Below are 16,084 nucleotides of genomic sequence, written 5' to 3'. Positions count from 1 at the left end.
TGACAGCAGTCTGTCGCTGAAACTGCTCTTCTGTCTGGAGATAATGCTGTGTAGTGGATGCGATGGATTGTCCATGATTGACCTCAGCTTTTTCAGTGCTCGTCTCTCAGCTACTGTTGTTAGGCTGTCCAGCTCTTTGCCCACAACAGAGCTCGCTTTCCTAGCCAGTTTATTGAGACGAGAGGCATCCTTCTTCTTGACGCTGCCTCCCCAACACGCTGCCGCATAGAAGAGGGCGCTTGCCACTACTGTCTCATAGAATATTTTCAGGAGCTTTTTGCAGATGTTGAAGGAGGCCAGCCTTCTGAGGAAGTAAAGTCGGCTTTGCCCTTTCCTACATAGAGCTTCTGTGTTGGCAGTCCAGTCCAGTTTGTTGTTCAGCTGCATACAGTGCATCCGTAAAGTATTCACAGCGCTTCACTTTTTCCACATTTTGTAATGTTACAGCCTCATTCCAAATTGTATTAATTTAATCTCTCAAAATTCTACACAAAATACTCCATTATGGCAATGTGAAAAAGTTTTTTTTTACTTTTTTTGAATTTATTAAAAATAGAAAATTAAGAAATCACATTTACATAAGTATTCACAGCCTTTGCCATGAAGCTCAAAATTAAGCTCAGGTGCATCTTTTTCCACTGATCATCCTTGAGATCTTTCTACAGCTTAATTGGAGTCCATCTGCAGTAAATTCAGTTGATTGGACATGATTTGGAAAGGTGCGCACACCTGTCTATATAAGGTCCCACAGTTGAGTGTGCATGTCAGAGCACAAACACCAAGCATGAAGTCAAAAGAACTGTCTGTAGACCTGCGAGACAGGATTGTCTTGAGGCACAAATCTGGGGAAGGATACAGAAAAATTTCTGCTGCTTTGAAGGTCCCAATGAGCACAGTGGCCTCCATTATTCGTAAATGGAAAACATTTGGAACCACCAGGACTCTTCCTAGAGCTGGCCGGCCTTCTAAACTGAGCGATCGGGAAGAAGGGCCTTAGTCAGGGAGGTGACCAAGAACCCGATGGTCACTCTGTCAGAGCTCCAGCGTTCCTCTGTGGAGAGAGGAGAGCCTTCCAGAAGGACAACCATCTCTGCAGCAATCCACCAATCAGACCTGTATGGTAGAGTGGCCAGACGAAAGCCACTCCTTAGTAAAAGGAACATGGAAGCCCGTCTGGAATTTGCCAAAAAGCACCTGAATGACTCTCAAACCATGATAAACAAAATCTCTGGTCTGATGAGACAAAGATTGAACTCTTTGGTGTGAATTCCAGGCGCCATTTTTGGAGGAAACCAGGCACAGCTCATCACCAGGCCAATACCATCCCTACAGTGAAGCATGGTGGTGGCAGCATCATGCTGTGGGGATGTTTTTCAGCAGCAGGAACTGGCAGACTAGTCAGGATAGAAGGAAAAATAAATGCAGCAATATATAGAGATATCCTGGATGAAAACCTGCTCCAGAGCGCTCTTGACCTCAGGCTGGGGCGAAGGTTCATTTTTCAGCAGGACAACGACCCAAAGCACACAGCCAAGATCTCAAAAGATTGGCTTCAGAACCACTCCGTGAATGTCCTGGAGTGGCCCAGCCAGAGTCCAGACTTGAATCCGATCGAACATCTCTGGAGAGATCTGAAAATGGCTGTCCCATCCAACCTGATTGAGCTTGAGACTTATTGCAAAGAAGAATGGGCAAAACTGCCTAAAGATAGGTGAGCTAAACTTGTGGGATCATATTCAAAAAGACTTGAGGCTGTATTTGCTGCCAAAGGTGGATCAACAAAGTATTAAGCAAAGGCTGTGAATACTTATGTAAACGTGATTTCTTAGTTTTCTATTTTTAATAAATTTGAAAAAATGTAAAAAAAAAACTATTATTAGTAATTATTAGCGCGGGAAGCAATTAGTATTTTGTGTAGAATTTTGAGATAAGAGATTAAATTAATACAATTTGGAATGAAGCTGTAACATAACAAAATGTGGAAAAAGTTAAGCGCTGTTAATACTTTCCGGATGCACAGTGTATATATATATATATATATATATATATATATATATATATATATATATATATATATATATATATATATATATATATATATATATATATATATATATATATATAAATAAAGTAATAGGTGCTACATATAAACCTTTTTTTGGGTGCCAATTACAGTATACCCTTATTGTCCCTTTGTGTTTATAAAACAAAAATACTACAAAAATATAATTCTAGTAACATTAAAATGCAAAATACGAAATAATGCAACAGAAATACTATGAAAAGTCTACTCCAGAAATATTACAACATAAATACAAAGAAATACTACTACCGAATTATTAGTACAGGTGTACTGCAAAGATACAACAACAGTAATATGGCACACATGCAAAATAAATACTACAAAGATACTACGAATAAAACACTACAAAAATACTACCAAGAAAATACTACAAAATACTACGTATATACTACCAAAAAATGACAAAGAAAATACTATAAAAACTGCAGAAACACTACAAAACTTTTACATTATAAAAATTTCAAAAATGCTTCTACATAAATACTACAAAAATACCACTACAGTATTTATATAATACAAAATACGAAATATTGCGACAGAAATACTAAAAAAAAACTACTAGAAAAATTTAATGAATACTACAAAAACACAACTCCAGTAATATTCCAAAAATACGACAGAAATACTACAAAGATTCTACAATGGAAATACTACAGACAAACTTACAAAAATAAACTACAGTGATATTCCAAAAATACAACAAATATACTACATTCATTCAACTCTGGAAATACTAGATATACTACAAAAATATAGGTAGAGTAATGTTACAAAACTAAAAATTAAATTTGTGCTTAATTATTTTTTTTCCTTTTAAAGCTTATATCTTTACCCCTTATCTATCTATCTACCTTGGTCATATCCCTCAAGAGGAGTGACCGACAGCAAGACAAACACATACAATAACAAAGAAGATAAAAGGGGAAAAAAATAGCAAAAAACACACACAAACATTTTTGGACCATGGCCAACCCAATTGCCCAAACACCCAAACAAGTTAGGCCCCTCGGCACCTAAGTTGGTCATGCTTTCGTCCCTCCAGATGAAAAGGGACACCAGAAAGTGGCCATGTCACTCGGGTCAGGGTGACCCAACACACTATTTTGTTCTACAGCAGGGCCCGACAGCTTTCACTGGTTTACCCCTGCCGCATCATACGGGCGCCCAGCCCATCCTTAAGAACGCGTCCACAATCCCACAATCCTTTCACAACACCTCTCCACTCCTAGTGGTGAATTACAGATCTTTACCCCTTATACCCCTAATATATGACATTGCTTTAATTGTGATTGTTTCAAAACCAATTTAAAAACGAATATGAAGTATATTTATTGCCAAATGAAAAAATTGTATCGTTCACCAGGGTTGGCCCCTAGCCCAAATTGCTCAACTTAAGGCGGACCCTAATTGAAAATAGTTGCCCACCGCCGGGTCTAATGTGACCAGAAATGGCAAATGCACTTTACCAAACGGGGTCAGCACTTTGTAGACACTATTAACACTACCTTAGTATCCAAATTAAATTGGAAAAAGTAGTATAGTGTCATGCCTAGATTAGACTATGAAGATGAAAATGTCCTTATATACCCATAATATTAAAAATGCTAGCAATAGCTCAGGAGGTAGAGCGATCGTTTTAGGATTAAGGGATCCCATGTCGAAGTGTCCTTGGGTAAGACATTGAACCCCCAATTACCCCCAATAAGCAGGTTAGCGCCTTACATGGCTGCACAGATCACGGCCGCTATTGGGAAATGTGAAGCACAATGTAAAGCGCTTTGGGAAGTCATTGACTTGAAAAGCGCTATATAAATGCAGATCATTTCATTTCATTTCATTTCAATTGCTTGAAGCATTATATATTTAATAAATCAACACACACCGTCTTCTCAATGCGACAAGAACTTATGCGATATAAATGGAAATATAGGTGGCGTGAACCACATCTGACCCCTGCGTTATAGTCTTGCTTGTGTACCAAACATTGCCTTGCAGGTGCTTTACTGGTGGAGCTACAATAGGAAACACTTCATGCATAATTCAACACTGTAGACACAGTTGTGTTTGCACCTAGATTTTGTCAGGACGATTTAAAAAAACTGTGATAAAACAAGTTATGATCAGTGTTGGGAATAACGCCGTTACATAACAACATTATGTTTTCAGTAACGCGTTAATCTAACCCTTTCGGAGGTGGGTAGTAAGGGAGTGCATTTACTCCGATACATTTACTTGAGTAAGTTTTAGGACATTTTGTACTTCTAGGAGTATTTTTGAATCCCACTACTTTTACTGGAGTAAATTTGTGGGAAAAAAAAACGTACTCTTACTCCGCTACACTAGGCAACATTGAAGCCGTTACTTCGTTGTTTTATAAATCCCCTTCACGTAAGTACGCATCTGTCTGTCTCTGCTAAGGCTCTACCATGTTCAACCAATTAAATGTAGCAGCCTCGTCATGTGTTTCTATTCAACTTCAGCGGGGTAAACATTTTTTACGGATGACACAGATAGAAAATGTCGCTTAGCAAGACTGACTATGAAAACACAGAAGAGCCTCAGATCAAAAGCATGTAAGCCTTAAAAAAGGGTGCCAAACACCAGCGGCAATATGCAATGTCTCCTTTGTTGGAGTTCATAGGCTAGCTTGTTGTTCTGCTTGCAGAGCATGTTAAGATAAGTATTGGGTGCTACTTAGTGCTACATGTTCTTAGTTTACTTATTTGATTCATACTATTTCTATTTTTGTTTTGTTTCTTAAAGCACTTGAATTTACATTGATTATTTTAATCCAATTTTAAATAAATTGTATTTTTTTTGCTGATTGCATGGACTTTGATAATTTGAAGATCTGATTGGTTGTTTAAAAAAAATCAATAAATACGACATTCCTACAGTTACTCAGTACTTGAGTAATTTTTTTTCACCATATACTTTTTTACTTTACGTAAGTATTTGGATGACCACTTTTACTTCTACTTGAGTAATATTATTCTGAAGTAACAGTACTTTCTTCCCTGTGGTGAGGAAACCTCTCCTCGTGAGAGGTAAGAGATTTCTCCCACCGTGGTCCGCTGCGTGTCGTAAGAGGCGACTAAAGTGGAGGGAGCGAGGGGACTGCGAATCCTCTCCTCTCTATCTCTACTTCTTAAGAGACAGCAAGGCAAAGAAAGGGGGGCGGGAGACCGAAAGGTCTCGCAAACCCTAGTTATAGGGTCACTAAATGTGAGAGGATGTGGAAGTAAAGCGACTGAGAGGAAGAAAGAGGAGATCAGGATGATGACTAAAAGGAAGGTTGATGTGTTAGCCTTGAGTGAAACAAAGATGAAAGGAAAGGGTGAATTACAGCTTGGAGGTATGTATGTTAGAAGGTCTGGAGTAACGGGTGGACAGGCTAGAGAAGGAGTGGCTGTGCTTGTGAGTGAGAAAGCAAAGGAAAAACTGGTGGAGTAGAATGAGGTATCTTCCAGATTTATGTGGGTGAGGTTGAAGTGGGGTGTAGAAGGATGGATGTTTGTAAGTACATATGGACCTGGTTCAGAAAGAAACACACTCATACGCTAAAAGCAAAGGTGAATGAGAGTTGAGTTTTGACAGCACCCGAATCGTGTCGTCCACAAACTAAACGTCTCTATAAGCCGGCTCTTGGAAGCGAAAGAGGGGAGCCTGCTCCCAACCAATCAACAGCTGGTTTCCTCCAAGGCGCCTTTGTCTTTTGTGATGGGTTAATATGCATATTTGGAAGATTCTGTGTTGTTGACTTTAAATGTATTTAGCATAAAAATGGTTTTGTATTTCTTTTTTTTGTGGATTTTTAAAAAATGTAATTATCTGCCCTGTGTTTTTTAGTGTTAATGTTTGTATCAAAATGTAAATAACTACAATTTTTTCTCACATTACAGTAGTTTATCATTTTTCCCCACTTTTTAAATTATTCAGTGCATAATGTTACATATCAATTGGTAATGTAGGGATTAAAGCAACAAAATCAAACCTGAAGAGCCATTTGGGACTCAAAAGAGTGCCAAAAAGGAGAGCTCTTTTGAGTGAGGCGAGCCCCTCAAAAAATTGTTTCTCTAAAAATAGACAGAATTCCCATCTCTATAACTAAACTCCGGTCAAAGACGTCACCACGGTGTTTCGTACTTGCTCAGAAAATGGCATACAATTTCTTTTTAAAGTAACGGAAATAGTTACTATTAGTAACTATGACTAATTACTTTTTTAAGGTAACACTGGTAATGATGCTCAATGTTTATCAATACAGATCTAAATCTATCCTTATGAAAGGAACACGGAGTGTAGTACAAGCGTTGAGTGAGTATGAGTGCTGCCAAGTCCACTGCTGTGAAACAGTCCGTTTAGTGACCGAATTGATACATTTGGGTCCGGCTGATAATAAACAGCACGGCTCAATTGGCATCACCACGGTGTTAGTGAGTGTCATGGTGAGAGCGTATGCTTGGCTGGGATGGAAGCGCAGGTGAATAACACAACGGAAAGACTGGAGCAGGCTGGAAAGTTATGTGTGCTAAGTGACCTGTTTTCCAAATGTCACACATTCGCTAACGTTTAATGTGTAAATATCAATGTTTTTACCCGTCCAAATTAAACTCACTCATTATTTAGAACAGTGTTGTTCAACCTTTTTAATCCCCGGCAGTTTGTATTTTCAGATTAAATAATCAGATTGCTTAAATTCGCATGATTGTTTTTCTTATTTTTTGTGGTTACCGTGGTTCAGCAGGCAATGCAGGTTAATATTTCATTTTGGTGTATAACAAGGGTCTCAAACTCAATTGACGTGGGGCCACCCGATCAAGGGTCTAGGTGAGGTGGGGCAACTGTTCCCAAATATTATATTTTCTACACAAAATAAGATTAAAACACATTCACATCAGAATCACTCAATTTTTAGTAAATAGATCCATTATCCATTAGGACAGCAGGAAGGTTGAAAATGCATCATGTGAATGTGTTTTTAAATACACGCAGATTAAGAAATGCCTATTTATTTAACATGACATAAGTCTCACCTTGAGGTAGCTTTCATAATTGTGCACCATCATGCTTCTATGACCGAAAAAACTTTAGGAAAGGCTGAGAAAAAAATGAAAAGAAAAATAGTTATTTATGGTCACTTTGAGTCTCTGTAGTTTTTATTCTTCCTTGTGTGTTTTAACACTCGTTTTTGGATGCCTGTCATAATACAGCAACATCTAATGTTCAAATAATACATACTGTCCTTTTAACTTTCATATTAAGGGCCGCATCTGGCCCCCTGATGGTACGTTTTAGACCCCTGGTGTACAGTTTTGCTGTCATTTTGGCATTTTGATATTTTAGAAACAACAAAAACATAACAAACATAACAAAAACAATACTTATAATGAACAAAAAGTAGCAAAAAGTAACAAAAGGAATTATTTTTACTGCTATCTTTCTTTTTCATAAAAAAATGAAATAATAAAATGAAATAAATCAGTAAAATCATGTGAAAACTTTTAACATTATTTAATGTATTACATGTATTGTTGTTTGAGAAATCAAAGATACTGTACAACGGCATGCAAATTTAAAATTGGTCAATTTCTCATGGCACACTAGTGTGCCCCGGCACACTTGTTGAAAAACACTGATTTAGAACACCAACGTGGTGCCTGCGGGCACCAGGTAGCCAACCTAAAAAAGCTGACTAGGCAGTGGACAGCTTCTGAAAATTGCTCACTAGTTTTGGGTCGTATTGATTTTCTAGGAACTGTATAACCTCCATGAAAAAAATTGACATTACGAGTGTCTTTTGACGAAAAAAGGCCTTTTTTGTGTTTCACAAAGACAGACAAATCTTGCGTTCACTCCCACTTAGGGACGATTTAGGCCCGTCAATTAACCTGACATGCATGTTTTGTGCCCGGGGGAAACCCACGCATGCAAACTCCGCACAGGAAGGCTACTAGCTGGTTTTAAACCCATGACCTCAGAACTGTGCCGCAGTCACGCTAACCACTCATCCAGCGTGCCGCCCCCTAGTATAAATAAACAAATATTAATATTTCTATTACAAGATGCGGGCAAAGTACTATGGTAAAAATGTCACAAAATATTCCCGTTGAGGATATCAAATAACTTACCTTCGGCGCAGATGGCACTGGGCAAGAAGCATAAGGATGGCGTGCGCTGTGTTTAAAGTTCCGCCCAAACTGCTCTGGTTTCTGTGATTGATTTTTCGGGTGTTTAAAGTTTCTTCTGTTTTCACAGGGTTCGTACACCATTTTCATGGCCAAATCCAAGCACTTTTCAAGCATTTTAAACTGTTCTATTACCTAGATAGCCGGGGTGTCAAACAGGTGGCCCTGTTCAGGCCCGCTAAGGGATTTAATCCAGCCCTCAAGACAACGTTCAGAGAAGCGCAAGAGAAAAATGAGCTGCAGGTATATCCAATATATCCTCTTGCCAAAACCAGGTGCCCCTCACAAATTCTGTACTTGTATTTCTTTCTCTCTCTCTTTCACTCTCTACCTCTCTCTCTTTCACTCTTTCACTCTCTCTGTCCCTCTTTTTCTCTTTCTTTGTTCCTCTTCTCTTTCTCTCTGTGTCTTTTTACCTTCTTTTGGTCTCTCTTCCTTTTTTTCCTTTTCTCTCTCTTTTCTTTCTTTGTCTCTCTCTCTCTCTCTCTCTCTCTCTCTCTTTCTTTCTCCTCTCTTCCTACCCTTCTCTCTCTCTCTCCTTCTCTTTCTCTCCTTCTCTCTTTTTATCTCTCTTTGGATTGTGTTCTTTCTTTTTCTTTCCCCCTCTTTTATTATTTCTCGTTTTATCTTTTTTGTTTCTCACACTATCTCTCTCTCTCTTCTCTCTCTCTCTCTCTCTCTCTCTTCTCTCTCTCTCTCTCTAACTCTATCTCTCTTTCTTTCTCCCTTTCTCCTTTTCTTTATCCCACACTCTATACTTTTCTCTCCCTCTCTTTCTCTTATATCTTTCTCTCTTTTTTTATTTCTCTCTAAACTACTACTCTGCCCCTCGAGAGAATGTTTGTTCTATCGTGTGGCCCCCGAGTTAAAATGAGTTTGACACCCTTGCAGGAAGAAATCCCGTGCTGTTCAAAATAGTTTTTTCTTTCTTTCTGCTTCCACATATTTTGCACTGTTCCTATTTATTATCTACATTGTTTTCTCTTGTTAATGGGCTGCTATAAACTGACATGAATTCTGCCATTCTGCTTCAACAATGCACGTGCAGCTTCAATACAACACACTTGTTTACAAACATGGAAAAGGTGTTGGTATATAATGAAGTTCAATATGGAAGACAAAAACAGAAAGAAGGTAGAGTATGTATAAAAGGCAAAAAAAAGCTAAATTTGGACTAATTCTAATAATGTTGATTGTTCCGAAGCAGAGTGCATTCAATCTTTCAATTTTAGGGCCCGGTCACACAGCCGTTTGCGTCTGAATCACGGCCAGAAATTTCTGCCTGTGAAGCAGACGCTGTTGGACGCTTTGAGATCGCCATACAGACGAGATACAGCAGCGCTTTATACGCGGTCAGAAATTCACACGCGGTTGGCAGCGCGAAAAAGTTTTGCGCTGCTCAAAACTTTAGGGCCCCGTCATCAAGCCTTTCACGGGCGTATCGAGGCTGAATCACGGCCAGAAATTTCTGCCCGTGAAGCAGCCGACATTGGACGCTTTGAGATCGCCATATAGACAAGATACAGCAGTGCTTTACACGCAGTCGGAAATTCACGCGCGGCGAAAAAGTTTTGCGCTGCTCAAAACTTTAGACCACGTGTTAACCGCGGGCGGCACACGTGGTAATGACGCAGAAATGACGCGGAACGACGTGCTCTGGCCGCGGCCAGGGCGTGGTTACACATGGGAAGGACGCGAAATTTCAGCGGGTAATCGTGGGTGGAGCACGGTCATAGCATGTTCTGCGCCTGTATCGCGGTGTTATTACGTGAAATTAGCGTGTTACGCGTGTGACGGTCAAACGCCTTTCTCCGCGTATATACAGCGCGATTTGCCGAGCACACGTCAGTTGTGCTCGAGACGTCAAGGGGTGGACATGGATCCCCGTCACCGTAGTGACCTCGTCTTAATCCATTTTTATTTCTTGACATTTCTTTTCATTTCATAACAAGATGATAAAATAAAAATGAAAAACTATTACCATAATAACATATTGGCTTCTTCGGTGTCATAGCTTGAAATCTTGATCTTCACGGGACTGTGTCTTGAGCGGTTATGATTTCTACAGCCCGGTGTTATGCCGAGAAATGCATCCCTGCCGAGATTTGCATCCCCTCGCTACTACAACCACTTTTACCTCGTTTTATCTCACTTTTAGGGAATGTAATGGCGAACATATAACCAAATCCACTTCTTCTTGCATTTGTTGGGAATGTAATACAACATAAACCATTACGTCTTTGTTTTTGTTGTGAACGTAATCGAACGGTAATGTACACCGTATGTAAATCACTTTTGAGAACTGTCATGCACTCTACCGTAAAGTTTATTATGCAGAAATAAGCTCTATGGTAGAGTGCATAACAGTTTCAATACGAGCGATTTGAATAGAAAAAGGCAAAATAAACATGTTACCTGCTCAAAAGTGATTTGTATACGGCGTGCATTACCGTTCGATTACATTCACAACAAATACAAAGACGGAATGGTTTAAGTTGTATTACATTCCCAACAAATGCAAGACGAAGTGGTTTTGGTTATATGTTTGCCATTAAATTCCCTAAAAGTGATATAAAAGTGAGATAAAACGAGGTAAAAGTGGTTGTAGTAGCGAGGGGATGCAAATCTCGGCAAGGATGCATTTCTCGGCATAACGCCAGCTCGGCAGCTTTTATACCCGTGGTCCACACGAGAAAATGACGCGGAAATGACGCGATGAGGAAGCGGAACAGTCGCCGGCGTCTGTTTTGCGGGCATACCACCGATGAACAGCGGGTTGGCCAATTTTGCGCATTTTCCATCGCGGGCAACCACGGGCAAAAAAAAGCCGCAAAATTTTACCCGCGATACAGACGCAAACGGCTGTGTGACCGGGCCCTTAGAGACTGTTGACATTTTTCACTTATTTTATTTTTTTATTTATATCACTGAAGAATTTATATTTACTATTCATAATTTATTGTTTTGCATTTTCACAAATTTTGTGTTGTCATCTGGCTTTAAATCTGTTAATTGCGTAAAGATTCATACAAATGCTTTGGTTCATCTGTAAATATTCTAATTTATATTTCATGTGTTTTGCAGGGATGCCCAAAACAACATATGAAATTACTATTTACTAAATCATTTGTTGCATAATGTTTCATTATTGATCATACATCACTAAAAAATATATCTGAGGAGATGTTGGGGGCCAAAAAGCCGGCTCTTTTCAGTAAGCTGAGCCGAAAGAGCAATTTCTCAAAAAAGTGCTGGAATTCCCAAGACTCATCTGATGAAACTATCCTCTTGGATGCAACAGTATGCGGCAGTAACACTTCACATGAAAAGTCAATACTAAGGACTGAAACCACCATTGGCATCATTTTTTCTTAATTTAAAAACGTCGTCAATCGAATCAGACTGCACGGAAACACAATAAATAAAAGATTTTCAAGCATTTTCAAGTATTTCTGTCAACCGTACAGACCCTGTTTTCGTGATAAAGTGTCTCAACGGTGAACATGCATTGTTTATTGAGCTTTCATATAAAGAATTATTTAGCAATGTACAGCCATAACGGGGTCAAAACTGTGCCCTGTATATACTATACCGAAGCCAACGCACATTTAGTGATGTCGCGGCTTTGCACGTGGAAAAATTGGCTTTGCATGGAACAATGCATTAAATAATTTCAAAAGTTCTATTTTGTTTCCGAGCTAAAAGCTCAGGTTGGTCATGGTTTCCTCAGAAGGCCAGTACTCCATGCAGCCACAAACCAGAGGAGGCTGACACACCTTTTGTCCTCAAAGGTAAACCAAAAAACGATTTCACAACAAACTGTTTTTGGTGCAGGGGCAAATAATATTTCATTTGAGACATGCTTTGGAAATAATTCTGGATCATTTTGTCACGGTTGCCATTGCGCCCAATTGGCCCCTTCCGTGTGGCGCAAGCTGCAGCCTGTTGACGGATTGGCTTCCCCATTATTTAAACCCTGTCTTGTCAATCCCCGGTTGTCAGTCCGTCTGCGAACCTCTGTTTGTCAAGGCAAGCCTTTTTTCGACCCCTGACTCCTGCCTGTCCCGTTTTTGCTGCCGCTACGACCCGTTTTGATCTCGACCACGTCTACTCTCTCGTTCTGGCTTACGACCCGTTTCCGACCCTGACCACATTTTTGCTCTCCAGTCCTGGCTACCGACCAGTTTTCCCGTCCCTGACACCGCCATCGCTCGCTACGGATCTCAAGCCGAGTCCGAGAGCGACCCGCTTCCCGCGAACATCGGATCGTGGGCGCAGCCCTTCCTCGTTTCCTCAATAAAACTCATGGTAAACGTTACGCAAGTAGATCCTGTTTCCGTTCTGGTCCTGACACATTTAAATGAGTTGATTCTCTTAACCCCATGTTTATGGATCAGTGGTTTCTTTATTACCAAATTTCTTTTCGCACTCCGGCTTTCTAAGACTGTGAAAGGGTGGGTCATAAATGTCCTTTAATTATTTTGTGTGATTCAATTTTCATTGTCATGTAAATATATGTAGTTTCATCATAGCAAATACGTGCCTTATTTATTTGTTTGTTCTATTTTCCTTCTCGACTGATCGATTATTATCCACATCAATGAACTGAAAAATCAATCATTCAAAGCTAAAATTAAAATATGTTTAGAGTATTGCATCCTTAAAAGTAAATGCTGCACTATACGAAGCTTTGTCGAATTAATTTGGTTGGGAAACCGTGAGCTCTACCTGCTGGCCGAATCAGTCACCACCGAATTCGATTCTCATCTCCTCATTAGCTACACCGCTTATCCTCAGTAGGGTCGCGGTGGTGCTGGAGTCCATCCCAGCAATCATCGGGCAGTGGGCAGGGAACACCCTTAACTGGTTGCCAGCCAATCGCAGGGCACACGGGAACAGACAACTCACTCGCTCATTCACACCTAGGGACAATTTGGACCGGCCAATTCACCTGAAATGCATGTTTTTGGAATGTGGGAGGAAACCAGAGTGCCCGGAGGAAACCCACGCAAGCACGGGGAGAAGATACAAACTCCGCACAGAAAGTCTGGAGCTGGATTTGAACACACGCAGGAGGTTCCCAAGACATGAAGTGTGCCGCACATGCGCTAACCACTGCGCCGCCGTGCTGCCCCGAATTCGATTCTGATTTAAATAAATATAATTTAAAGCAATAACTCTATAATAGATAAATATAGATTACCATCAATCCGCCCACTCTTAATATACAGTGACACATTCAGTTATTCCAAAACTTTAAATACATGATTCCTTTTAAAATTGCGTACAAGCGGCTCACCCTTCCCGGTTTTCGTCGTCATCAGCATTGGAAAGGAGCTGCGAGCCAGCCAGCGAGAGGTCCAGCGTGGCGAGCGGAAGGTCTCGGTAGCCCAAACTCACCAACTGGACTGGAGGTGCCAAAAACTGATTCTCATCATCCACTTGTTGAGAAATCACCTCCAAGTCTGACAGAGCTGCGTTCTCCACATCCCTAGGGGACACCAAGAAAACAATGGAAACGCAAGATGGTAAACACTTCCTCATAACATCATATCCCTCAAAAATTGGAAGTTCTAAGGAAAATTAATTATTTTTACCTAACCCATTTGATCAAATCATCAAAATCCATCCAATCGCCAATTAATTACATTTGATTTAATGAACAATCCAGCCGAGGGGTCGGCAACCCAAAATGTTGAATGAGACATATTGGACCAAAAAACAAACAAAGAATTAACTTTGTGCTGAGCCGGAAAAAAAAGCCTTATATAGGCCTTATAATAAAAGCAACACATGCTGTATGTATCTATAACAGCCTAAAATGACTACGGTAAGTTGTGGAGAAGACGTGGCTACTCTGTTGTATGATACCTCCTCAAGTTTAACTTTGTTATTATATTATTTATTACACAATATATAATTGTTTTGACAAAATAAAATTTCAATTATGAAATTTAAGTTTTGATTTGATTTTTACTTTGAATATCGGAACAAAGGTTTATAATGTGCCCATTATCTGGTCAACAAAAATAATGTAATAAAATGCATCACACATTTATAAAAATAGAATAGCGACCTTTTAAAAAACAAGCGAAGGAGAATACACGTACCTATTTAAGTAATAGGTTAAATGTAGCATCATTTAGCGGAGTAAGAGTATAGTTTCTTCTTGGCAAATCTACTCAAGTAAAAGTAAAAAATATAGTCATTTAAAAATACTCAAGACCTACTCAAGTAAATGTAACAGAGTAAACGTAACTCGTTACTACCAACCTCCAGGTTTAAGTAAACCAAATTGATAAAGTATTACCGCTTTATGCAGCATCTGATGAAAAAACAAAACATTTGAAGATAGCTCCAAGACAAAGCAAGCTGTGTCACAGCATAAAAGCAGTGCAGATGAAAAATACTTTAATTATTCAGTCGGGCAACATGAAGAACACATTCTTATTCAGTGCCGTGCCCTTGGGGCGGCAAGGCTGGGCCGCTGAGGGTCAGCCGCAAACACCCACTCGGCATCGTCAAACCACTGAGCGCTCGCACAGTTTAGCAACACCAGAGAAGTTGCCGGTCCGACGTTCGCTCGGAGGGACCATAATAACTGAGGCGTGTCTTGCTTCAAGTGCAACGCTCGCATACATTTGCCACCACTGTTTAATGCATTATAAAGCGCCGGATAGTCAGCACCAATGTTTCCCCTAAGCTGCGAGCGTGTGCACTGCCCAGTCACTCTCAACGCACAAGAAAAGCTATCCTGTGCTTAAAAATCAGGGTTCGAAATTGCCATACTAATTCACTATAATATTCGGCCAGAATTACAGTGCATGCGGGAGATTGCTTAAAAAAGATAAATGAAAAAATAAATAAATACATATACATATAGAACCTAAATACATTAAATTTGCTTTCATCACTGAGGTGAACTGTGTGTAAAATACGTCAGTGAAAAGCGGAGCAGCAAGTGTCATGGTCTGGGGCTTGTTTACTGCAGCAGGAGTTGGGCTTCTTGTACGTGGCCGAGTAAATGCAAATGTTTAGCAGAACCTTCTGCAACAGCGCTTAGTTCCTTACCTGCGTTCATCACCCGATCACCCTGCAGTCTTCATGCAGGACAATGCCCCATGTCGGACAGCAAAAAGGGTAAAGAATTTCTTTGAAGGTGAAAACATTGGATCAATGGCATACCCTGCCAACTATCCTGAACTCAACCCAATAGAAAACCTTCGGAAAACCTTTGGTGAGAAAGTTAAGGTCAAGAAACCCACTACAATCACCGAACTTGTGGAGGAGGCTGGAAGAAGAATGGACCAAAATCACACCAGAGCAGTGTAAGGGACTAGTGCTATCTGGTGGCGGCAGTTGTGCTTAAGTCTTTAACATTAGTACACTTCTTACTAATTGCTAAATGTTGTAACTTCCGATTTTTAGTTACCATGCTAAAGTCATAATTGTTCTCTAATTTTGATCAGTGTTCTCTCATTTTGATCAGTGCGTTTTCTGAAAAATATTTTTTGGGTGAAATCCCTTTAGTCATTTTGTGAAAAAGTGTTGTATTAGCATGGTATAAACACGAAAAATGTCCTTTAATTGTTGAGAAGCGAATATGATATTATTACAAAATTATTCAATGTTTTATAAGTTGTTCTCTAATTTTGATCTCCAGTGTACATATTGAGACAAAAGTCTATAAAACCGCTGAACCTACTCTGTAGATTAAAATGTACGGTATTCTTCAGCACATTTTATTTTACCGAATGACTTTTGATGATATAAATAAATGTATGAAATAATAAGCTATTAATGCTAGAGAATT

General features: G+C 39.7%; 1 protein-coding gene across 1 annotated transcript in view; it reads right to left on the bottom strand.

Moving 5' to 3' along the window:
• The window catches only part of LOC148367677 (transmembrane protein 266-like), a 60,364-nt gene extending 46,549 nt beyond the window's left edge, over positions 1–13,815 (bottom strand). The window contains exon 1 of the mRNA XM_088334901.1: positions 13,571–13,815. Within this exon, the coding sequence (XP_088191027.1) occupies positions 13,571–13,815 (245 nt within the window). The remainder of the gene's footprint in view (positions 1–13,570) is intronic.
• Positions 13,816–16,084: the final 2,269 nt, after the last annotated feature.

The sequence above is a fragment of the Urocampus carinirostris genome, chromosome 4, assembly GCF_059441175.1.
Source record: "Urocampus carinirostris isolate Australia breed hairy pipefish chromosome 4, RoL_Ucar_1.0, whole genome shotgun sequence".
NCBI lineage: Eukaryota > Metazoa > Chordata > Actinopteri > Syngnathiformes > Syngnathidae > Urocampus > Urocampus carinirostris.
This window is presented reverse-complemented; position numbering and strand designations above follow the sequence as displayed.